Source organism: Lampetra planeri, chromosome 12, assembly GCF_965212315.1.
Source record: "Lampetra planeri chromosome 12, kcLamPlan1.2.h2, whole genome shotgun sequence".
In the NCBI taxonomy this organism is placed as follows: Eukaryota; Metazoa; Chordata; class Hyperoartia; order Petromyzontiformes; family Petromyzontidae; genus Lampetra; species Lampetra planeri.
In genome coordinates this window covers 7,828,566-7,854,785 of record NC_136118.1, presented here as the reverse complement: position 1 = coordinate 7,854,785, position 26,220 = coordinate 7,828,566, and the positions used below count along the sequence as shown (strand labels likewise).

At 48.2% G+C, this 26,220-nt stretch overlaps 1 protein-coding gene across 2 annotated transcripts; it reads left to right on the top strand.

The window, feature by feature from the left end:
• The first annotated feature begins 8,237 nt into the window (after positions 1-8,237).
• LOC144721615 (uncharacterized) lies at positions 8,238-21,220 on the top strand. Of its 2 annotated transcripts, XM_078599398.1 has the most exons (6): positions 8,238-8,295; positions 9,058-9,295; positions 13,731-13,933; positions 16,123-16,287; positions 16,934-17,054; positions 18,672-21,220. In XM_078599398.1, exons 2-6 carry the CDS (start codon positions 9,104-9,106, stop codon positions 19,554-19,556), a joined length of 1,566 nt encoding a protein of 521 aa, XP_078455524.1. In that variant the 5' UTR covers positions 8,238-8,295; positions 9,058-9,103; the 3' UTR covers positions 19,557-21,220. The 2 variants fall into 2 exon arrangements, with proteins under 2 accessions (XP_078455524.1, XP_078455523.1); XM_078599397.1 differs by having other exon boundaries at positions 8,276-9,295.
• The last annotated feature ends 5,000 nt before the right edge of the window (positions 21,221-26,220 follow it).

Here is a 26,220-nt window from a genome sequence, read left to right as displayed (position 1 = left end):
GTGTGTTGGAGAGCCAAGCCACAACATTTACAATCTGAATACCGAGTTGTTGAACCGAATTGAATTCGACGAGACCATCAACTTTTCTGCACTTGAAACCTCACACATTGCTTGGTTCATGGCGCAGTGCGCTAACCGCCGCAACCACCGGCTCCCCCGACAATCCCGCAGCATCCGTACTAATTTAACGCGGAAGGTTTTCATGTCCAATCGAAACGGTTGGGAGCCAAAGCAACAAACACCCCCCCCCCACACACCCACACACACTCGAGGGGAAGCTAAGGTTTCCGCGAGCGAGAGCCGCAAAGGGTACAACAAAAGTAATTTTCGCGATAACACAAAAAACCCGAAGCCCCGCCATGCTCAATTTGCGCGTGATACTGCGTGATTGTTGGAAGAGGCCAACACGGTCCAGAAGCGGGGGGTGGAGGGGGGGGAAATGCATTACGGTCCTTCAATACGTGGGGCGCGTGAGGATGATTTGCGTTCTTTTGACGACAAAGCGGGCGCCGTGCTACGAAACCCAGCCACTGGTTGCGGTCTAAACAGATGACCGGGCGCTTCTTCAGATGTGTGCGTCTGAAACACGGGGGAAGAGGCAAATGGAAGAGTGGCGACATTTCTCGCGAGTGGCTATTCATGTGGATAGGTCTTATTTTGAAGTCGCAATTTCTTTAAGATGTAGGGATGTAGGCTGTGGTAAAAAGGTAAAGGTGCAGCCTTGCAATTACTGGCTGTCGGAAGGGCTTCAACTCGAGGGAGCCCTATAGAGTGTCTGGCCTACTCTTCCACACTAGGCTATGAAACAGGGACTCAATGATGAATGATATCACGTGGTCTTTAATGTCCACGACATAGCACATGGTCCACTTCGGTGATTTCCGCTTGACTTTTGTGTTTTAGAAATAGGAGGTACATCATAGACATTGATAACATTAAATCCACGTATAATATAGTAGGACTATAGATCATCATCGACCAAGCTCGATCAACTGCTGGGTGAAAGCCGCCCGTTGTCACCATCTCCCGTGATCCAGCGATGCTGATCTCGCCAAGAAGTATAAACCATCACGTAAACTCCGGTCATCCTCGCAGCGGCTTTTGGCTGGCCATCGAACAAAAACGTTTACCGCATCGCGCGCTTTCAGATACGCTTCTGCGGCCGTCTGGAACGCGCTGTCTTCCAGCATTTGGAAGCCACTAGAGCTATGCACTTTTAAATCTAGATTGAAAACGAATTGCTTTAGAACCGCATGTGTTTTAGTTTGTTGTCCTTCCCCGAACCTCCGATTAGCACGGTTGGCTACGTACGGTGCAAAAGAAGTTCAACATACATGCAATCCACCCAGCACCTTGACGTCAGCAGAGTTCATCGCTCCATCGCATCGGTGAATGTCCACTTGTACGCGACCTATTGTTGATATCCAGTTCAACAAAACACACTTATTGACTAGTAGTAGGTTTTTCCCTTTCAACTGGTACAAAATTGACACCTTTATACACAAGGGATCATGTTTGCAATAAGGCGTACAAATACGCCTTTTGGTGTCATCTGGTCCAACACCAATGGAGACTAGGCTCTAAGAAAAGCTGTCTCGGGTGTGGACCAATCAACTTCAAGGACAGTGCATATCATTATCATTATCAGAGTTGTTTCTTTTTGTTTGTATTTTGACTGCTTGTGTTGTGGTTATTGCAAACACGATCCCTTGTATAAAGGTGTCAGTTTTGTACCAGTTGAAAGGGTAAAAACCTACTACTATATTTTGCCACTGGTAAAGGAGGTTTCATAGTGTAAACACTTATTGACTATCAATATAATATACAAGTCATCTCTCTCAAAGGGTCCTTCTTGACATGTTTGACACATTCGTCTTCGGTTAGTTTTACACGTTCGAAGGAACTGGAGTAGCTGGAGAACACTGCACGCACACCAGGAGATCGCGCTCAAACAAAGGACTGAAAGCAGACACCGACTTGTCCGCAGAAGGCGTTGATCATTTAAATCAGGTTAGCAGTGTCCCACTTAATTGACAAGGAGTTAAGGGGGCGGATGGGGTGGGAGGGTATGGGATGTGTGTGGGTGAGTGGATGAAGGTGCCTCGCCCATTCACTGCTGGTTATCCGACACCTGTCAAATTTGTGACAAAATATCTAAACGGAATACGGTTAAGCTGTTTGCCTATAATCATCATCATCATCAGCTGTGGTCCATATCGGATTAAGTCGTCCTCAATCTGTCGCCATTGCTCATTGTCCTGATGATATCACAATTTTTTTCTTTCTCCTGCACGCTAACTGATCTAATCGCTCATGGTCCTGATGATTTCACAATTTTATATTTTTCCTGCACGATAACTGATCTGATTGCTCATGGTCCTGATGATTTCACAATTTTATCTTTTTCCTGCACGATAACTGATCTGATTGCTCATGGTCCTGATGATTTCACAATTTTATCTTTTTCCTGCACGATAACTGATCTGATTGCTCATGGTCCTGATGATTTCACAATTTTATCTTTCTCCTGCACGATAACTGATCTGATTGCTCATGGTCCTGATGATTTCACAATTTTATCTTTCTCCTGCACGATAACTGATCTGATTGCTCATGGTCCTGATGATTTCACAATTTTATCTTTTTCCTGCACGATAACTGATCTGATTGCTCATGGTCCTGATGATTTCACTATTTTATTTTTCTCCTGCACGTAAACTGATCCCATTACTCACGGTCCTGATGATTTCACAATTCATCTCTGTTCTGCACGCTAACTAATCTCATTGCTCATCGTCCTGATGATTTCACAATTTTATGTTTCTACTCCACGCGAACTGATCCCATTACTCATGGTCCTGATGATTTAACAATTAATCTAAATAACACTTATTTCTTATGGAGAGGTGACTTCTTTTAACAGAAGGAAGGAGCAGCAATGGGCTCTTCTTTGTCTCCTGTTATAGCAAATCTGAACATGGAAAACTTTGAAACAAGAGCACTTGCCTCAAGTACATTAAAACCATCTTTTTGGTTTAGATATGTCGATGGCACTTTGGTTTTCTGGCCACATGGTAAAAATACATTTAATACATTTTTTTATCTTCTCAATGCACAAAACCCAGCCATTCAGTTTACCATGGGAATGGAGGTGAACAACACACTTCCCTTCCTGGATATTAAAGAAGCACTAAAACTGAATGGCTACAATAATGCTCAAATTAACAGAGCATTAAATGCCAAACCAAGACCGAACAACAATACTGCTGAAAGTGATCAGATTATTAAAAAAGTTAAAATACCATATATCTCAGGAGTTCCTGATAAATTAGCCCGTGTTTTGCAAAAGCAAAACATTAAAATGAGATTTGGTAGGGTACACAAAATTGAAAAACTAGTGTCTTGTACTAAAGATGGATTACCGAAGTTATCAACAGAAGGTGTTTATTGGAGCAATTGCTTATGCAGTGAATGTTATATTGGACAGACGGGACGTAACATTATCGTAAGACTGAAAGAACACCAAAGGAACATTAAATTATTCCAAACACAGCTGTCAGCAGTGGCAGAGCATGCTTGCCAACAAGGACATTGAATTGATTTTGATAACGTTGAAGTGTTATGCAGAACTAATTATTACTGGCTAAGACTAGTTAAGAGAATGAATCGAAATTGAGAAGAATTCAAATAATTTCAACCGCTGTGATAGCTACAGACTCAGCGCAGCCTGGAAGCGTATTATTAAGTAACTAATACCATCTTTGAATGGTTTATGTTTTGAATTAGAAAATTGTATTTCTTCATTAAAATCTTATATCATTTTACATCTGGAAGACTTCATTGAAAACGACATATTGTGTGAATTTTCTCTCGTCGTTAAGTAGATGGCCTTGCTGGGGGTTTCGGTTCGATGCGGACTTTCACCTGTTTGTGATTGCGGGATCGAGATAAGGCGACATAGAGCTGCTGGCCGTGCGAGAAGACCACCGTCTGCAGATCGATTCCCACGTAATCGAACGTCTGTCCCTGCGCATCCGTCGTTCATGCAAGGGACGCGTAGGTTTGCAGCGCCCCCTGCATGAAAACGACGGAAAGTGCAGTGTTCATCACAGATAAAGCTGTACGCATATATTGCAACTAGGCGTTTATATGTATAATTCCTTACAAGGCTTACAGGTAAGTCACATGCTAAGTGTCTGATTACTGATCTATTACATAATTGCATTCACCCCACCCCCACCTCGCCTGTAATCTAGACACGTGGTGGGGTTCAACAATTATGACGTCATCCTGCACTATTTAAGACCGGAAGCACGTGGATGGCTTCACTATTCTGGCAAATCGCCCGAAGATGCTGGATGTAATGTCCAACGAAACGTCACGTTTAGTCAAATTGTAAATGTTGTGGATCCACTATTCAACACACCGGTGGGTTAAAGTAGTGAACTATTTGTCTTTTGTCAACGTGACACATTTTTTACTGATTGCCGTGTCGGGTGATGGAGGCTTGCGTCACATTTTTAAATAACGCGATCTAACCCAAAAACCTTTATGAATTCATCTCTGTTCTGCACGCGAACTAAGCTAATTTATCATGGCCCTGATGAGTTCACAATTCATCTCTCTCCTGCACGCGAACTGATCTCATTGCTCATGGTCCTGATGAGTTCACAATTCATCTCTCTCCTGCACGCGAACTGATCTCTTTGCTCATGGCCCTGATGAGTTCACAATTCATCTCTCTCCTGCACGCGAACTGATCTCATTGCTCATGGTCCTGATGAGTTCACAATTCATCTCTCTCCTGCACACGAACTAATCTCATTTCTCATGGCCCTGATGAGTTCACAATTCATCTCTCTCCTGCACACGAACTGATCTCATTTCTCATGGCCCTGATGAGTTCACAATTCATCTCTCTCCTGCACACGAACTGATCTCATTTCTCATGGCCCTGATGAGTTTACAATTCATCTCTCTCCTGCACACGAACTGATCTCATTTCTCATGGCCCTGATGAGTTCACAATTCAACTCTCTCCTGCACGCGAACTGATCTCATTGCTCATGGTCCTGATGAGTTCACAATTCATCTCTCTCTTGCACGCGAACTGATCTCAGTGCTCATTCTCCGTCGTGGTCGTCCTCTCTGGAGCCACCCTCCTCCATTCCTTTGCCTGCCATTCCGTGCCCCATCTCGACCATCGGCTATCGATCTCTCCCTGCGATCGGCCCCAACGCGTCCCGGCCCAACATTGAGTCAATTGCTGCTGAAGAAATGCACATTCGCAGCGGGCTATTGTGGCTGATGGGATGTACACACGAATACTTTCTTATGTGGGGAGAACAACATGGTAAGGAAGTGTATTATCTATTTTGTTACTTATATTCTCCACGATGATGCCAATTACAGGCTTGTGTTACTTTCCCGAACAGTCAATATGATGGTCCGTGATTTGCGTTTGTTCCCTGATGCACGTGTTCCTCCTCTTCCTCTCACAGTGTGATTACGTGCTTATCTGCGCACTTTTCTGCCTTTGTTTATATCTATGCATTGTGTATGATTATTCCATTGTCTATGTGTGTGCATGTCTGTGTGCATGTACCACTTTGAATAAACCTCATACAAATCAAAAACATTTTAAGCTACGGTAACTATCGAAAGCCCGTCGTCTGCAGATGTCCGTACAAAACGCGTTTTTTTTTCTCTCCACGGCATTTCCTTTTCGAGTTATGAGCGCGAAACTAAAAAAAAACCTGCTTACGTGAACTACATAATTCAAAAACCCCTGAAGCTTAACATGGTTATGTGCACTACAAAATAAAACGTTTCTCCGCTCGCCGCGAGGACCAACCGTCGGCCTAGCAACGGCATCCCTAGCAACAGAAGTCCCTAGCAACAGAAGTCCCTAGCAACAGAAGTCCCTGGCAACAGAAGACCCTAGCAACAGAAGTCCCTGGCAACAGAAGTCCCTAGCAACAGAAGTCCCTGGCAACGGCTGGTCCAGGGCGTCAGATGAGAAGCATCAGGGAGCCCGAGCGGTTCAACGAGGTAAGAACGAGAAGCTGTGAGCGATTGAATGAGGGTGGAATAAAATGATGGAACGAATTAAACAGACGTTTCGCGAGTGTGTGAATGTGTACAGCACTGTCAAACTCAAGAGTTGGACAATTAAAACGACCCCTACGTGCATTGCAAAATCAAATGTTTTGCTGCTGTCCGTGAAACCCACAGCGTGTGCGAATGAGCAAATGTCAGTAGAAGAGGGATGATTGAGAGAGCACTGAGTAAGTTAATGACTGCGAGGCATGAGTAAGTGTATGTGGGAGGAGTGAGTGAGTGAATGAGGGGGGCGGGGAGGTGTAGTTTAGTGGTGTAATCGTGTGGTATCGTGTTCAAGTGGTTCTGTGTAACGGTGTAGTAGTGAACAGCATTGGTGGAGTGTGTGCTCTGATAGTGTCGTCTCTTCAAGTAGTGGTATAGTGGCGTGGGGTGTAGTGTAGTGGTACAAATTCTTGATTTGTCATGGGTGTGTTGGTGGTGTGGTGAGTGTGTGTGATCGTTGAGTCTGGTGGCTGGTGAGTGTCAGCCAAGGCCGTAGCCATGGAGTCAACATTGGGGGGGACCAAATCTTCCAGGGGGTGTGGGGGTCCCCCCCCCAGAAAAAAAAAATCTAAATTTGAAAACTAATTTCCTGCCATTTCCTGCCTAAAATATTTTTTAAAAAATTCACGAACACATAGGATGGACTTTTTATGTATTTTTTACAATAATGTTTAATAGTGTATTGTATTACATTGCTCTGTTTTTTCTTTTTTACATTTTCTTGTTTCATTGTATGTCATGGCAGAGATTAGAGATGAATAACGTACAACCATAACCACAATCATATAAACAAAATATATTTTATAGCAATATATTGGGGGGGGGGACATTTTGAGCATATTAAAATATTGGGGGGAGGGGGGATATGCCCCCCTCCCCCCAATATATATTATAATTACGGCATTTGTGTCAGGTGAGTGGTCGGTGATGTCTGCCGAGTTTCAGGAGGGTGATGTTTTCTGGTGAGTGTCAGCCGAGTGCCTTTTGAGTGCCTACCGAGTGGCGAGGTGTCAGGTGCGTCCGGTGAGGGTCGGGTGGATGAATGGTGAGTGGTGGTGTCATGGGGTTGATGAGGTGTCTGGCGAGGGTGTCTGGTGAGGGTCAGATGCCAGGTGAATGCCTGGTGCGTGACTGGCAGTGGTGTCTGGTGAGTGTTGAGAGTGGCCAACAGAGAAGAGGAGAGGTGGAGCCAATGACCAGTAAGGGGGCAATAGCTGAGAGAAGGGCGCTGAGGCGTTGGGGAGGACAACCCTGTGTGTAGGACGGGCTGTGTGAGGGTGTAACTGCGTGTGCGTGCGTGCGTGAGTGTGCAAGGGTTATGTGTGTCTATGTGTCGACTGAGCCGCAAATGAGTACCTGGTGCGGTGTGTAAAAAAGCATCGCAACTGGGGAGACAAAGGCGGTCGGGCGTGGTGCTGACCACCCCCCCCCCTCGTGTCCTGTTCCGGCCTTCATAGGCGCTCACTAACAGCACTTGCCCCAACAGTCTGTTAAGGCTACACGGGGGATCTGTGTGTGCGTGCGAGAGGCGTCATACCACACTTCACCACACTAATTCTAGATTTGAAGCTTTCGTGACTTCAAGGATTCATATTCTTGGGTTTTTTCGGTAAAGTCACGATTGTGACTTTACCGAAAAAACCCAAGAATATTCACCAGACTAGTTCGTGCGAGTTTGGTGTGGGAAGGGGATCCAGGCCAGGTTGAGGTATCACTCGGCCCCCTAATGATGACATTAGCCGCGGTCGAGACTAAAACTTGAGCCCCTTGCTGCTTAATAGCCACCTATCGTTCCGCACTCGGCATTCTTCCCATACTTATGGCGCGCGCTAGGAACCCGTCATCATTTGCTCTTCCTTCACCGGGCACAGTAATTAACGTGGATTATTCTCAGCAACCCGCCCGCCCCCGCCATTCACGTATTCCCCGTCGTCCGGGGCAATGCAAGCCAGGCCCAATGCACCACGGAGGATGATGAGGAGGAGGAAGAGGAGGAGGCCCTTTTGTTGACGCGGGCACATTCCTCACGTCTGGCGTTCACGATAGCGCGCACGCGCACGCACGCGCACACACGCGCGTGCGTGCGCGTGCGTGCGCGTGCGCGCGAGTGGTGACGCCTGTTCCTTGACGACCGGTTTTGTTGATACTCACGTCCCAGTGCCGCGATGGATCCGCTTCAAGTGCGCCGGGGTGGGTCGGAGGGAGAATTTTGCCCGCAGGAACAATAACAGTAACCGTGCTTCTCTCTCCCGGACAGCTAACATTCAAGTCGGTGCTGTTACTCGTCTATATCAACTCACGGTCAATGAATGCTTTCGCATTTTGCTTGGCGCCTTGTGAGCTGTGTGGAAATACACATCCATCGTTAAGATTTACTCGGGAGTGGGAAGTTTTGGGGGGATTACGGGGATCAGGAGTAATAGGCGGCGTGTCGAATGTAACTCGACGCGTCACAATTGTGGCCGTAGGCTTAAGGCAGGCGGCACAAAGTGCTAGATGTAATCTTACGTTGACGACAGCATTTGTTGTGCTGTCGTTATAATCGGCAGACCTTTGTCAACGCGCTGCCGCATTGAAGGCCTCCCTGCGTCGTGTCGGTCATGGGGGGGGTTGTTTGACCATACTTCACCACGCTGGGCATCGGTGTAGGCTGGTGAAGTGACCCCAGGACCGGTCACTCGCCACTGATGTGAACCGCGGCCGGAAATCGAACTCGGGCGGCCGAGGTTCATTGCGTCGTGTCTGAAGCATTGCGCCACCGGCTCGATGGCACCTCCGATTAGCACGGTTGGCTACGTACGCCGCGAAAGAAGTTCAACATACAGTGCATACATATATCATTGGTGCACGGTGTAGTCTGGCTAGGCAGAGTCAATATTCGACGTTTTGTTGAAGATTGCGAGAAATTGCAAAGGCAGCCTCGGAGACGTGACATTGTTGTTGCCTGTGCAGCTTGAGTTGGCGCAGGTTCCCGACTAACGCCGCCGCGTAGCTACAGATGTCGGCCTTCCTTTCGCGGCCCCTGGGCCCCGGGTCCAGTTGGACTCCCGGCTCAGGGTCATGGCCCGGCCCGACGGTCGGAGCTTCTCCTCCTCCACCGGACGAGCTCCTGGCGGCCGCGGTGGGAGACGTGGCGTGGATGGAGCTGAGCCTCGCGAAGGCCGGGTCGCTTCTTCGGGAGGACGGACACGTAAGAGGTCCCACCACCTCCGCCACCACCACCACCGCACGTTGCACATCAGCAGACCAAGCCCAGTAGACCACCAAGTAGATGGAGGGCATTTTGTTCCACGCTGTTTGGTTTTCACATCGCGGTTGCTGATCACAGGCCCAGCACGCCAAGCGGCCAAGTGACACGCATCGCTGTTGGAGGTGTACCGAATTCTTCGGATTATAAGCCGCATTCTTCCCACCTGCATTGTTAAGCGTTATTTGGGGTGCGTCTTATAATCCGGCCGGTGTGTGTGTATGTGTGTGACGATGACTTGGAAGATGATTGCTAATGGTGGTTGATAATGATGACGGTGTGTGTGCATGCGTGTGTGGAAGCCGTAGTGTAGCGGTTAGTGTGCTGCGCTACGAACCTGGGCCACCCGATTTCGATTCCCGCTGACGGCCAACACCAGTGACGAATATCTGACCTGGGTCTCCTCGAAGTCGACTTAGCCTCAAATGAGTACCTGGTGCGGTGCGTAAACATCGCCACTCGGGAGACAAAGGCGACCGGGCGTGATACTGGCCACATCACCCCCTCGTCGTGGCCCGGCCTTCATAGGTACTCACTAATAGTACTTGCTCCAACAGTAGGTTAAGCCTATATGGGGGATCTTTATCTTTGTTGAGCAGATTTGTGTAATCTACCTTTATTGACACAGGACAAAAGTTTGGGGTGCATCTGACTTTTCAGAACGTATTATATTCCAGAGAATGTGGTGACAGATGACGGTCAATATGTTTATTGAATTGAACAAGAGAATACGAAGTCCATGGGGGAGAGAATCCCAAAGTCGGGCTCTGCAAACGTGGACTCCGCCTGTTCCATGTGTTACCTCGTCACGCGCGGATTTTCTCCGGGCTTCTCCCGGTTTCCTCAAAACCTGCAAGCACGCATTACGTGGCGGCTGAACACATCTTAACATATCGAGAGGAAGGCAGAAGAGCTCGTGGGGGAAGGGATTTGTCGCCGGCTCACCGCCGTAGCTGCCTTTCCCGTTTGTCCCGTGAATCATCCTGGCGCCTCCTGTTAAAAGGACCACCAACTTTCGATTTAAAGCTTTCGTGACTGCAGGGATTCATCTTATTGGTTCTTTCGGTAAAGTCACGTAGAAGGGAAGTAATACAATAATATAAATAAAACATAATAAAATAATTCTCACGACGTTTCGGCCACAACGCAAGCAGCCGTCCTCACCTAAAACACGGCCACAACGCAAGCAGCCGTTCTCACCTGAGGACGGCTGCTTGCGTTGTGGCCGAAACGTCGTGAGAATTATTTTATTATGTTTCATTTTTATTATTTTATTACTTCCCTTCTACGTGACTTTACCGAAAGAACCAAGAAGAAGGACCACCAACTCCCGCTGAATGTGATCAGACTGGAGGGGGGCACTATCACGAGTGATTTGCTCTGGCTTCGGCGAGGCCTTCGTCCAGCCGCTGGTTGACCATGGTCGATGGTAATGACGGTGGGATCAAATGACTCGAATTGCCTCCCCTTACGCATTGTGTCGTGAGAGTGCGATTAAGTCAGGTAGCGCTCGCAGCTGGCTGCATCGCCCCCCTCTCCCTCTTCCCATTTTCTGCTTTGTCCATTAATGGCCGGCCGCGAATGCCCATAGCTATGGCAATGAAAGTTTTGTCTGAAACAGCTTTGCCGTGAGCCGCGTAGCGTAACCATGCCGTGCTGTTTTTGTGGACGTTACCTGGGTAACGCGTTAACAATACTGCTCCAACGCGGCACGGCCACACATTTATTTATTTAAGGGTTGAACCCATGCAGTGTGACCCTCCCCCCCCCCCCCAAAGAAGCTGACACGCTTCGTCTCTGGAGCTTTATCGGTGTGAACCGCCTCAAATTTCCGCTGCTGAATGCCCGTACATTCATGTCGTCTCTTTAATAGCCCCGGGGAGAACCAGAGAACCAATTGAGACCAAAAGTATTATTTTCCAAGGGGAGATCTGGGGTGACAATGAAAGCGCGATAATGAAACTAAAACACAAAAAACCACGTGCCACTTACATAATGCGGGCACGTACAAAAGCGTTGTCTCAACACGGGCGCAATAAGCACCAGTCACTAACTGCTGTACCACTGCTCAACTCCATCGTAATGGATGAAAGATAAATATGCCATGTTTGCTATTGATGTAATCAGTGAGTATTCACCTGCTATGAAATATAAATCAGAAACATGGGCACTGACAAAGATGGGAGGGGAAAAAAACCAGGGCTCCACAAAGACGTATGGAGAGACACAGGCTTAATATTGCACTGGGAGATAGAGGAATGTGTGGATTTTAGAATGCAATAATGTTAAAGACATGTTGACTGTGAAGAAAAGTCAGGGGGTTGTGGGTAGGACACGTCCAGTGGGCGAGAATGACGATGGAGTGGTATTCAAATGAGGGAACGCGCTTCGTAGGAAGTGCATCGTGGAGATGGAGCGACGAGATAATGTGCAGGTGCTGGGTGGATTGTCACATCGTGGGACCGTCAAGGATGGCCACGATGTGGAGAGGCCTACAGCAGTGGATTGATCTCGGCTGATGCTGATGATGATGATAGACGTACGGACGCTGGAGGTCTGAACGGGAGCTACGGTAGCGAGAGAGGATTTATTCGTAAAAAAGAATCCAGGTCCAAATGTAAATGGTCCTACGGGTGTTACGTGTCACGTGCCTTTGTTCGGGTCACACGGCAGAGGCCTTTGTGGAATATTTACCACACACGCCGCATCCACCATGTGGACCAATTATTTCATGTTCTCGGGCTAATTGGTCATTAGAGAAATGAGGCAGGAAAATTGAAGCAGCAACGAGATTTGTCAGGACACTCAGAAGAATTACTCCGTCTGTGCATGTTGAGGGCAGCGAGCCCTACGGTGTCTCACAATATGTCCTGTTTATTTGCTCCTGCTGGCAGTAACCCCCACCTCGTTTAATATACACACACACACGTTCAACACGAGGGGCTGAATAAAGAAAGTTTGACAAAAGTGGACTCTGGCTGGGGGTGATGGCCGGTGGTCGAGACTAATTGTGGATTGGCAGCCAAAGGACGGAACAAGCCTGAGAAAATGTGCACTGCATACAATTTCTTCAATTTACAAAAAAACTATCCCAATCTCTTAAGCCGAAGCATCACAAGCACGGGAAGAGAGTTCAAACATTTCTCAAAGTTCATACTATCAGAAAGGAAAATATGTTGGTCAGAGTCGTATGTCGTACGTACATCAACAATACCACAGCTCTCTGGCTCCATACAGGTGGATTGATCCCTTGCGGTAGCGGTGCGACTGCGTTGGGAATTCTTTTTGTCGCCGTTCTAACTGTATGGTACTACCTCAGTGGGCTTTGCCGGGTCCGTCATCAGGTGGGACAAACCACAGCAAGAGACAATTGCTGATGTGGGCGAAAGAGCTGCTGTAAACAAGAGACTATATATCTTCTTTCGGTAAAGTCACGTAGAAGGGAAGTAATACAATAATAAAAATAAAACATAATAAAATAATTCTCACGACGTTTCGGCCACAACCCTTCTCTTACTTATTATTGTATTACTTCCCTTCTACGTGACTTTACCGAAAGAACCAAGATGAATCCCTGCAGTCACGAAAGCTTTAAATCGAAAGAGACTATATAGGTAAGAGAAGGGGGGAGGATCCAGGGAGGAGAGATAGAGGGGGGGGAGGGGAGTTGCTATTTTATGCCTACGTGACTTTACCGAAAGAACAAAAGAGTATGGATCCTTGCAGTAATGGAAACTTCAACTCCAGAATTCTACTTGTGTGTTTGTGGGGTGATTTGTTTACCTGCCCTGTACCTTGCGCGACAATCGTGCTATTGTACTGTCTGTTGTCGTCACGTCCTTACCCGCTCCTACTGGATATCTGTGGGGGGGGAAATAAAGCTTCAAAGATCATCCGATCCCAACACTAAATAGTCTGATTCTAGCCGTCCTCAGGTGAAGAACAGGTCTGTCGATAAGACAGAGTCTGAATGACACGTCCTGGGCTTGGAGCGTCTATTTAAGCTGGGAGGGAGGAGGACAATAATTTGCATATGAAGATTATTTTTTGCATATTTCCTCTTGATATGCAAATTATTTTGTCAAGGCGCTCTTCCTCCTCCCTCCCAGCTTAATTAGACGCTCCAAGCCCAGGACGTGTCATTCAGACTCTGTCTTATCGACAGACCTGTTCTTCACCTGAGGACGGCTGCATGCGTTGTGGCCGAAACGTCGTGAGAATTATTTTATCATGTTTGATTTTTATTATTTTATTATTTCCATTCTACGTGACTTTACCGAAAGAACCAAGAAGATGAATCCCTGCAGTCACGAAAGCTTTAAATCGAAAGTCTGATTCTAGTATCGTTTCCGATCCCATAACCCCCACGACGTCGCAGGGCCTCACGGCGCTGCACGTGGCCGCGCTGCACTGCCGCCTGGGCTGCCTGCGCCGGCTGTTGGAGCGGCACGGAGTCGAGGTGGAGCTGGCGAGCGCCACGGGGTGGAGGGCCCTGCACCTGGCGTGTAACGCGCGCCGCGGCGGCAGGCGCGCCCTGGTGTGCGTGCGCTACCTGCTCGCGAGAGGAGCCCGCGTGAACGCGTGAGTCGCGGACCTCGGAGTCGGGGTGTTTTTGTGTTTGCGCTTGGAGGAATCCGATGAGCGATATGAATCTATTTTTTTTCACGGATGTCCAGTTAGGGGCGGGTTCAGAACGTGACAAACGATATAAACGCAACGTATAGTAGAAAATATAATTGAACTAAACTATGTTTTGATTGAAAGCTTTCGTGACTGCAGGGATTCATATTCTTGGTTCTTTCGGTGAAGTCACGTTGAAGGGAAATAATAATATAAATATAAACCAATAAAATTATGTATTTATATTATTATTTTATTTCCCTTCTACGTGACTTTACCGAAAGAATCAAGAATATAAACTAAACTATGTTTTATTTTACCAGATAAAGCCCACTCAGCTGTTTGTATGTTGAACTTATATCACACGGCACATAGCCAACCATGCTAATCCGATGTGCAGGGGAAGGACAACAAACTAAACACAAAAAGCAGTTCGAAGTACATTTGTTTTAAATCTGAAAGTGCATAGCTCCAGTAACTTCCTAATATCGGAAAGAAGAGCTTTCCAGACCGATCTGCTGCTGTAGCTGTGTGGATGAGTGGATGGATGCATGGAGAAGGCGTTCATTGTGTAGTGGTGGTGGTGTTGCTGATTGTGGTTCGGTGGTTGTGATTATAACGATGGTGGTAATTGCAGTGTTGAGATATGAGGATGATGATGGTCGATGTGATGGTGGTGGAGGTGATAATGGTGTTCACATTGAGAATGATGGTTGCGGTGGAATGTGACGATGGTGGAGCCATGAACCCGGTGACCTGAGTTCGATTCCAGCTCACGGCTAATACCAGTAACAAATATCTGAACCGATGCTGGGTCTCCACTAGGTCGACTCAGCCTTAAGTGAGTACCTGGTGCAGTGCGTAAACAGCATTGGGGAGACAAAGGCGGCCGGGCTTGGTGCTGGCAACCCCACCCCGTTGCTTGTCATGCCAGCCTTAATAAGTGCTCGCTAAGAGCACTTGTCTCAAGGCTATATGGGGGATCTTTATATTGTCTTTGATGGTTGTAAGGATGGTGATGGTAGTGGTGACAATGGTGACGGAGGTGATGATGATGGTCCTGGTGGTGGTAGTCGTGATGGAGATGATGCTGATGAAGATAATCATGGCGTTGTAGTGGTGATGAAGTGATGTAGTGCTCATAGCGTTAATGATGATAGTTGTGCAGATGACGGTGGTGGTGAATCATTGTTGATGATGATTATGATGATATTTCTTTTTGCATATGCTTCATTTAATCGTGTTAAAATATTCAATTCTCATACAAACCTATGATGACGACGGTGGTGACAATGATGGTACAAGATGGAAATTATCTCTAGACAAATTGTAAAGTTTTGAGGACAATGATTATGACAATGGCGATGTTGATTGTCCTTGCCGTGTTGACACGGAAAGCACTGCGGTATGGAGATAGCTGCCTAGCGATGTCTTCTGCGCACATTGTAAAACAATTTTCTACATTTAACTCAATGGGTCTGATTCGCAGGCTTGGCGAACGTTTATTTTTTCCGTCAGATTTTTTTATCACATTTTTTTTCATGAAAAATCTTACACAGTCTCCATCGCTAGCAATTGGGAAAGTCGCTTAAGCGACGTGTGTCAGCCCCTCCGACGAGTTGTGAATGTGGGCACATTTTCTTAACACGACAGCCCAACGAGACCGATTATTTCTTTGCCAGGCAGCGCTGAGATACAATTAGCTCATCGTAGGTAGGCATTATTTTAATCCAATACATTTAGCCGTGAGTGATTTTCATATTTAGGGTTTGGGCTGTGGCACTGGTACACAACGGTTGACTCTTGCGAATTATATCATATGGTCGTGATTTCATCACCTATGCCATATATCCAGGGCTTAATTTCTCACTCAATATTTGCTCGATTGCTGCTAGGCTGTTTAGAAGTTAGGATTATTGGCATAGGCACTCCCACTCGAGTACAAGGTTATACTGTATTATTGTAGCCTGCATTCCTATATTCCTGTGGGGAGAACTCAGCTATCATGAGGGCAAAATAAGGTGAGATGGACGTGGCCTACAAAAGTATATCCCGGAACGCCGCTCCGAACTGTTGCAGATGAAACCAAGCAGTGACTGAGACTGTGACTTGAAGTTAAACGTGCCGACAAAATTAATGCTGCTGCCCAGGTGCAACGAGGACTCGGTGACTCCGCTGCACGTGGCCTCCAGCGAGGGGCTCCTGGGCTGCGTTCGGGCCCTGCTGGAAGCCGGAGCCGACCCCTCGGCCCGCGACCTTCGCCAGCACCGGCCAGTGGAACTGGCGAGGCTGTGGGGCCACCGCAAATGCACCAGGTGCCACGTGGGAGGTGTTGGGCAGTCGGGGTGGGGGGTGGCTCGCCAGGGCCGTGGAGATAGCTGGTGGGGGGGAGGTCAGGTCGGGGTGGTTTGTTGCCAAGCCTCGGGCTCGCAGAGGACCTCAGAGGGCCTCAGAGGGCCTTTGTAGGGCATGCCGGAGGTGCAGCCGCACAGAGACCCACAGGCCGGAGGGGCCCAGGCACTGGGTTATGAAGAGGAGGGTGGAAATTAATAACAATGCTTTCACTTTACGGAGTGTCATTCACGGCAACAGCATCCCACAAGGCTGTACGTTAATTATATAAAAGTACCAAATCCCATTTACGCAATTGACTACGCACGATGCTTGATAAGCTGAACACACACATGCACATACGCACCAAGCAAATGAAAACCCTGCTACCAAGCAAAATCCAAAACATGGATAAACAAATTAAGAAATGGCACTAAAACAAAAAGCACAAACATCAAAAAAGTTGTCAAAATAAAGATTTTGCACAGGGGTCTCAATGGCATACTTTGCACGGGGGCCCATGCCAACCACGCCGTGCCGCGCAACGCCACCTCGCTTGCCTGCCGACGCTGCCGATCGGCGACGCTAAAAGGACGGGGCGACGGCTCTGCTTGCCCTGGATGTTGACAGGCTCCTGGCCAGCGTCATGTGGATGGACGAGAAGAACGAGGCCGCCACGGAGGACGTCGAGCTCCTGAAGATGGGAAGACACTTGCTGGCAGAGGAGAAGCAACACTTTGCCAAATGCGAGGTCAGAACACGCCTACCGGCGATTTCCTGAGAAATCAGTCACAGCTCATTAATGGTGATCTTTCATAATCACTTTAATGAGTCGTACCCCTTATTAGCCGGTGTTTTGGCCCCACGGTCCATTATACCTGCGGCGTGGCTAAAGCGAATATGCTGACCGCTCGGAGAAATTACTGACTTGATGGGAAGTGAATAGTGGTTGTTAGATGGATAGGCCGGGCACCACCATAGGTATTTTATACTCTTAGTTTTTTCGGTAAAGTCACTTAGGTCAAAATTTTAATTCAAATTAATAAATTAATCATTTATTAATTGTAAATTATAAAATTATTCATTTAATTTAATTTTTTACCTACGTGACTTTACCGAAAAAACTAAGAGTATGAATCCTTGCAGCCACGAAAGCTTCAAATCTAGAAATAGGTATGTTTAATTTATATATTTATTCTACTACGGAAAATTCCCCACATTAGTACTATAGTTGTATTATTGGCGTGGTTCCATGAGGTAAATTGTCCGTAAGGAACTCTCACAGAGCTGTGTGTCACAGCGAGAACAGCACGCAGGAGAAGATATTGAAGAACTACATCTGATATCCCTTCAAGCTGTGATTCCACACGTGCCCTTCGACAGAGAAATGTTCATCGCGTGATGGAAAAAGTGATCATTAGAACTCTCAGAGCTGGACATTAACCGAATTGAATGAAAAACCCCAATTTAATGTGATGGTCTTTTTTCTGTACATTAATTGGTGACTGGGTTAAGACCATCAACGCATGACACCCGAGAACCCGGTTTCATCAGTGGCGCCTGAAACTTGAATTCGAACCCAGTTATACTGGCAGGAACCTCCTGGTTATACCAGCCCACAGGGGATTATTGTGTCCCTCCGTCCGTCGTGGGGAGGGAGGGGCTGGGTGGGGAGGGGAGGGAGGGGCTGGGTGGAGAGGGGAGGGTGAGGAGGGGCTGGGTGGGGAGGGTGGGGCTGGGTGGGGGGTGGGGCTGGGTGGGGAGGGGCTGGTCACCCCGTGGTGTCCTTATAAAACTCAACGTTTAATCTACTCACACCGGCTTGTGCCCACCCTCACAGTCGGGCATATTTGCGGAATACACCACGCCGCCGTTGACCCTGGCCATTGACCGAGCAACCCAACGTTCCTACCAGCTCCCTCCGCAGGAATGTGTTACTGTGGAGCCAGCTGAGCCACCCGTGGACTCTGTCGCGTGTAGAAGTTTACTTGCCAGTGTTGTTTTGTGTGTCTGCTTCTCTGTGTCTCTGTTCATATGATGGCATTTCTGTCTCTGTAATTCAGTCTGTCTGTGTGATTCTGTCTCTCTGTCACGGTGTATCAGTCCCTCTCTCCTTTACGATGTGTCTCTGTCTTTCACCGTACACTATTTCTCTCTATCTGTTGATCATGGCACACGAGGGGTTGGGTGGCTAGCGCCACGCCCAGCCGCCTCTGTTTCCCCGGTGGCGATGTTTACACACCGCAGAGTCGACCTAGGGGAGGCCCAGGACCGGTGGTAGCCGTGAACAGGAATCGAACCGGCTTTCGCGGCGCAGCGTGCTAACCGCTACGCTGCCGTTCCCCTCCGTGCGCGCGCACGCACACAGGATGAACGCGAATTCGTCAACGCGATGTCCTTCCTGGGCTGGCTGGAGGACAAGCGACTTCCCGCACCCCCGGCCCCCCCACTCGCACCCCCGATCCCCGACTCCTGCCGACGCCGGGGGGGCCACGTACGATCACGCGGTCCGCAGCGGCGGGAGGAGCAGGGAGTCAGAATGCCCGGCGGGGGGCTGTCCGAGACGACGGCTCCGGCGGCGAGACGACCGCGGGACACGCCGGGCCGCATCACCGGCGCGAGGCTTCAGCCGGGCACCAACCTGCTGTGCACGGGGAGCGTGACCGCTCGCGGGGTCGCCGCCGCCGCCGACGCGCTCCCGACCCTGACCCCGCGCGAGCCTTGGAACGTGAGCACCAACCCGAGCAGCGCCCCCCGTACGGACATCGCGAGGCCGCCCGGGGGCGCGCCCGGCGTGTGGCCCGACGACGACGGCGACGATGGCGACGATGACAACGACGACGACGAGGCGACGTCCAAGCCAGGGAACGAACGCCGCCGCACTGGCGGAAAGCTCTGTCCGGGCAGCCGGCGACGGTTCCGCACGTTCGTGCTCGACAGGGTAGCGGAGGAGGCGGAACGAGACGAGGTTCGTGGCGACGACGACGAGGACGACGACAATGGCGGCGGCGGCGGTTGTGGTCGGAGGGCCGAAGCGGTGCATCGCGCGTTGCAGGGTCGTGGCCGAAGGGTCCCAGCTTCTCGCCTCCGCGGGCCCCGAGACTTCACGGCTCGGGAGAGCGTGATGGAGCTGCCGAGGAAGCGGGGCCCCCGGGACGCGTCGCGGCTGCGCGGAGAGGTGGCCATGCACCTGTGCCAGACGGCGCAGTCGGCGCTCTTCTTGGGCACGTGGAGCGAGCGACGAGATGTGTGATGTGTCGCATGCGTGTGCGCATTATCACATGCCCCCATAATCTGTTATTATCTGTTACCGTATGTGCCGCGTGTGTGTGTTTGTGTTATCAGATGCCCCCATAATCTGGAACTCGCTTCCCAAAGCAATCCGTGCTGCTGACTTCCTTCCCCTGTTGAATTCCAGGCTCAAGACCTGCCCCTTCCTTTCGCCACTTAATACACATGCTCGACGTTGCTGTACAGCATCTTGACATGCACATTTAGATGTAGACACGATATATATATCCGAATTCGATTTGTACTGTAATGTGTGACTTTATCAGTAACAGTATTAGCAGTAGCAGCAATAGCATCATCAGAAGCGATAGTCACATCAGTATCATCATCATCATCAATCCAATATATGATCGCATAAAGCAAACACTCCATAGATTGTGCGTATACATGTCACGATGTCCCACCACCATCATCAGCGGCATCAACAACAGCACCATCACCACCATCACCGTGAACACCACTGCCACCATGATCGTTTTCATCGCCACCAACACATTCAATGTAAACACAATCATCATCCATCCATGGCATAATTCTCTTCCAAAGCAGCAACACATTTTAAACAATGTAAAGACAGATATCACGCGCCATCATCATCATCATCACGAGTCACGATCTATCGACTGCTGGATGGTCTCCTGACACTGCGGCCATCTCTCGCAGCCCTACAGTATCGGAGCTCGTTGGCCCATCTTCCGTGGAGCAGCCCGGTGATATGTGAATCATCCATGCCCATGCTCGCATGTTAGTACATGCACAGTGTGTAGATTGATAGCTAAATGTCCGTTTATTTGTGACCAGGTAAGCACCCATTGACGGGAAAGCGGCAGTGTGCCACGTTAGAGAGATAACTACTCCGGTAAGGGGCCGTCCATAAATGACGTCACGCACCTGGGGGGGGGGGTCAGACATTTGTGACGATGTGTGACGAGGGGTTTGAGAAGTGTGACGTCGCATCAAAATGCGCAACTTTAAATAAATATAGACAACACGTTCTACTTAATTAAATAGACTTTTTAATACATGTTTTCTCCTACATCAGAGTGCAGAGCCACATTAAATACGCACTACAATGACAATAGAGTAAAGTGATTTGAAGCATGTTTAATTATTTTTTGGGGGGGGCAGAGCTTGTGACGTCATATTTGAGGGGGGTCTGACTTTAACGACTCCGAGAGTAGCCCACCGATTTCAATAGACAAAAAGTCATTTGAAAAAACGCACGGTTTGTAGTTCATGCAAACGACATTGAAATGGCATAAACATTCGACTCCTTTTATTTTCGACTCAGTTATTTCACCTCGGCGGCATCGGCGATGCGTATGCGCTCCAGCATTTACGATGACCCTGTCCGCGTGGCTGGAGCTCCCGTTTCAAACTCCTACAACGGACGCGCGAGTTCGTCGAGTGCGGTGCCGTGGTGAGCCGTCGGGGTCTCACCGGGTTCTCACTCTCCCGTCGTAAACTGCTGAGCGCCGGGTCGGTGATGAATGTCTGGCGAGAACCCCCATGAGCGTCACGTGACCCTGTTCCTGTGGTCAGGCTGCCCGCGTGTCTGATGCTCATGCATTGCCCTGTCTGTGAGAGAGAGAGATTTCGGTCCATTAAACCGCCGCATATGGCAAACATCGTTTGTGGCGCACGATTTACTCGCACGCCTAGAATAGCCCCGATCTCGTCGCGTCTCAGAAGCTAAGGCTTGAGCCTGGTGAGAACTTTGACTAGTGACCAACCAGCAGAGGTCGCAAACGCGTTTTGATTCCTTACCCGTACCCGGCCGCACCAGGGTCGCAAACGGGTACCCGTACCCGGCCGTACCCGTACCCTACCCGTACCCGGCCGGGTACGGGTAGGGTAAGGGTATCGGGAACCTGATTGCGACCTCTGGGATGAAGCCATGTTGCAGGCGCGGGTGGGTTGATTCTAGGAACTTGAATTGTGAGAAGAGTCAAGAAGACGGAAGCTTGTGTTGCCTCCGAAACGTCGTGATTTTTATTTTATTTTACTTTTATTAATTTAAATTTTTTACCTACGTGACTTTACCGAAAAAACCTAAGAATATGAATCCTTGCAGTCACGAAAGCTTCAAATCTAGAATTAAGAGTCAAGACGTTGAGAAATGAGTGACTAACGGTTACTCACCAGTGACTCACGGCCTACCCGTACCCGGCCGCACCAGGGTCGCAAACGGTACCCGTACCCAGCCGGGTACGGGTAGCCGGGTATCGGGTAGGGTACGGGTATCGGGTACCCGGTTGCGACCTCTGCCAACCAAAGGGCTTGCCACGTGTTATAGGCGTGGGAGTGCGAGGTTTCGCCAGCGGATGGCAGTGTTGAGTGTTGGCCAATTTCTCTTGGGCGAATTCCCGCACGGGATTAACTGCCTCCTGAATTCAAATTTAAGTTATACACAATGTATAGAAATAAACTCTTGGAGTATTCGTTGTGATATCGTGGTTAGCGTACAACGGCTACGAACCCGAGTTCGAATCCCGCTCACGAACATAAACGGGCGAATATTTGAACCGGTTCTGGGCCTCCCCTCGGTAGACTCAGCCTTCAATAAATACCGGTTGTGGTGTGTAAACATCAGCACTAGGGAGACAAAGGCGGTCGGGCGTGGAGTAGGCCACCCACCCCCTCGTGTGCCGTGCCAGCCTTCATAAGTGCCCCAACAGTCCAGCCGGGATTCTAACTCTCACATTTGCGAATGTGATTTGCATCCTCTAACCACATCTAATTATTATTTATCCATGAGAGTCGTATAACTCTTTCAGCAGGGTCTGGCATTTTTTTTTATTTAAAGATGTTTTCGGCCAATCACTGAGTGTTATACACGTGTGGTACGAAACCGGAGCACCCAGAGTAAACCCACGCGTGCAAGGGAGCAACACTATATCCCCGTACAGATGGACACAGATGGGGATTAGTCAACTTGCTCTACTGCCATCTGGCGCGCCTGGGTATGGCACCCACCCCACCTCCCCCCCCCCCCACGGGAAAGGGAGTTTCTCAACATCTCTGCGGTGATCCACCAACCCTTGCTTCTGCCTCCACAGTGCTGAGTTACAGGCCGCGTGCATCACCACCAGTGTAATAAACACAAACAATAGTTCACAATTACATTAGTCGGTGATGCTACGTCGGCAGCGGTGCACACGCACAAACACAGACATCCCGACGCGAAGAAAATATATAAAATAGGCGACGCTTCGGGCAATGGCCCTTCCTCGGTGCCCATGAGAGTTAGGGAACCGTTGCTGTACACGCGACGTACACAAATTTTAAATAATCCGCAACACACACGATTTCATTTAAGTCCCGTCGGCATGAGAACATCAAGGATTGTGTCGCTACACCGCTGGTATGGCACGCGCCTGTGAGGTCGCCTCTACCCGTTAAAGAGGTTACCCCTTGCAGGACGTTTGTGTAGTCCACGTTCAGTCCGATAGTGTGTGTTACTGTTTTTTAAATCCTTTATATTAAGTTCACTTGCTTGCGTGCTTGCTTGCTTGCGCGCTTACGACCGTGCAAATCTTTCGGTCGTTTTTTAACCCACTTCCCGTGATCCAATCGAGCTGACATTTTGCACACAGACTCGTTGTGCGTGACAATTTGTTTTCGTGAAAAAAAAATTCCAAAATTTTCAACATTTTAGGAAAACATTTTTTATATTTAATTACCAATTGCTTAATGGTGGCAGGCAATCATCTGACCCATAGGTGGCAGCCATCTCAAGCCAGAGGACGAGAGGACTCTAGCCGCCACGCATATAAAGGATTTATAGTGAAAAACTTTGTTTTTACGGGTTAATTTTTTTTATTAATTGCACGCACTTTTAAATACATGTTAACGTTGTGTTTAACTGCTATGCGCGCAAGGTCAACGTGGAAAGTTCCCTCCGAATTATTTGATATAAATCATGTGTTCCTGTGTACCGCCTCTAAGAGATTCCCTGCCGTATTAGCCGCCTATACGAATCCAAAAACGACGGTCGTAGGTAGCATCGTTATTATTTGTAATCTGAAATACCGTCGCCCTCTTTCGGCAAATGTTGCAAGCGCAGTTCTGCCGCGCCTGGTTTTTGCGTTCACGTGGCGCGCTAATCGACGTAACGAATACGTTGCAAATAAAGGTACGCGTTATCAAAGAGAGGCAATCTTTATTGCAGGCAAGTGTAGTTAAGGGCGAGTACAATGTTATATATTTTTCTCATATTTTACTTTTAAGTATTTTTAAAGCGCAGTTAGGCGAACAATATTTAGCAATGACTTGGCTAATATTTATAATATATTTATATATAATATATATTTAGCAATGCTGAAAATGTTTGTGTCAAAAATCTGGCAGAATCTAATGTTTGCATTTAAACAATATTAGTGCCGTAGTGTTATCATGTACTTTTTTTATTAAACCAAATAGTGGCATGCAATAGCAAGGCTAGCAATCGGGTCGAGTGGTGGCGCAGTGGTTAGCGCACTGCACGACGGACCATCCCGACGGCACGGGCGCGACTACCGATCACGGCAGAGAGATCAGTGGCACCTGTATGCATGTTGAACTTCTTTCTCACCGTACGTTAGCCAACCGTGCTAATGCGGAGGTGCATTGACAAGGCGTGGCGAAGTATGGTCAAATAAACCCTCCGACACAGCGTCCGTCGCCTTCATCTCTCGGTGGGTTTGCAAACAGACGGTGCATTGTTGATTTCATTGCATTAATAGCAAACACGATATACACAACAACGTGATACTCAAAATAGGGTTTTTGTATTAAATTAATTTGCTATTTCAGTAATGTTTTCAGAAATTGTACTTTTTCAAAATTTATTTTGGAAATACGGTATGACAATGATCAGAATCTCTATTAAGACTGCAGGAGGAATCCGATGAGCTATCAAAATATTTTTTTTCACAGATACCCACTAGGGGCGGGTCAGCAAGTTACAGCGATATACAATACACAAACAAAACAGAGAAGAGGTAAGCAAGTCAGGAAAAATAATTACATACAAATATAAAAAACTACATATACAGTACTGGAATATTCTTAGGTTGAATCGGACGTATGAAGTGACAAACTTCATACTTGTTTACATAATCACAATAATAACTAAATGTGTATGTTCATGTAGCAATAACGCAACCGGCACTGTTTCCTTCACAATTACTATATATGACACAATTCTGGCATTTGTTACTGGTCTCATATGTAAGATGTGTATTTCGTGTGTATGTATATAGTAGTAGTGGTGGGGAGCGGTAGCGTAGTGCTTTGAGCGCTGCGCTTCAAACCCTGCCAGACGAATTCGATTCCCGCTCACGGCCAACACCGGTGACGATTATCTCAACCGGTCCTGAGCCTCCCCTAGGTCGACTCAGCCTCAAATGTTACCTGGTGCGGTGTGTAAACATCGCTACTGGGGAGACAAAGTCGGCCGGGCGTGGTGTTGGCCACCCCTCGTGTGCCGTGCCGGCCTTCATAGGTGCTACTCGCTAAACAGCACTTGCTCCAAAAGTCTGTGAAGGCGATATGGGGATCTCTGTCTTTGCCTATATATACACAGTATATAGACGAAGATTTAATAATGTTTAGATTGTTTCTGCAACCTATGCCGAACCGACCGGCGCGAATTAGTACAACGACGTGTATACTGTACTGCATGTCAGAAAATAGAAATGCGACGACTGATCACGTTCACAGTGCAAAAGGTCGCGCAGACTTCACACTGAAGTAGCGGACTTCACGACACGCAATGACACTTTTAGCAATAATGCGTTTCGCCAATCTTCAACACACCGCTTGGTGAACCCCTTGTCCGTCTACTTTCGGGTGATTATTATTTCACCGCCTGCTTCAACGTAGCCGGGTTGATGGTGTAGAGGAGGTAGCAGCACCCGGGGTACCGGTTCAGATATCACTCGACATTGGTGCTGACCGTGGCCCCGGGATCGAACGCAGCGACCCCAGGTTCCATGCGTAGTGCACTCACCGGAACGGAGACACCGCGCTACCACGTAAGAAGGCGTTTCTTCTTCTTTTTTTGTGTGGACGAACATAACCGTGATAATGATGTTCGAAAAAGTGTCGTGCGTTCGCTCATATTCGGTAAGGTCGCCGACGCAGGGGTTCGTAAGTTTAAACAAAAACGCTTACGGGGTAAATTAAAATGATGGCTGGCAAATAGGGCGATAGACTAAAGTAGTAATGTGTTGTTGTTTTTACTTTGTGTCTGTATTTATCTATTTATCTACTGTTTACATAATACGCAATATATGATGTTGTTTGTAAACTGCTGTTTGAAATGTATGTGTAATTGTGTAGTTGTGACGTATACACACTCGTCAACAACACTGCCTTCAGAAATGTGTAATTGACGACGCTTCGAACAATGTCCCTTAATGTGCTAGCTAGCAAGAAGGACCATTGCTATGATACAGGGCCGTTGCCCGAAACGTCGCCGATTCTATATTTTTGTTCGTTTAAGGCAGTATTGTTGACGAGTGTGTTGAGTGGGTTGTTTTCTTGTTAATGGTGCCAACGCAGCAACAGCAGCAAATAACTCGTAACGTGTGCACGCAACCGGGCTCCGCAAACGCACAGAATCCCTTTTGAATCACATTGGT

Excerpts from the sequence above, each read along its gene's own strand:
- LOC144721615 (XM_078599398.1), top strand. The coding sequence starts at position 9,104 with ATGTCGGCCTTCCTTTCGCGGCCCCTGGGCCCCGGGTCCAGTTGGACT. Across the intron at positions 9,296-13,730 it reads TTCTTCGGGAGGACGGACAC|GGCCTCACGGCGCTGCACGT; the intron begins GTAAGAGGTCCC and ends ACGACGTCGCAG. Across the intron at positions 16,288-16,933 it reads GGCCACCGCAAATGCACCAG|GCTCCTGGCCAGCGTCATGT; the intron begins GTGCCACGTGGG and ends GGATGTTGACAG.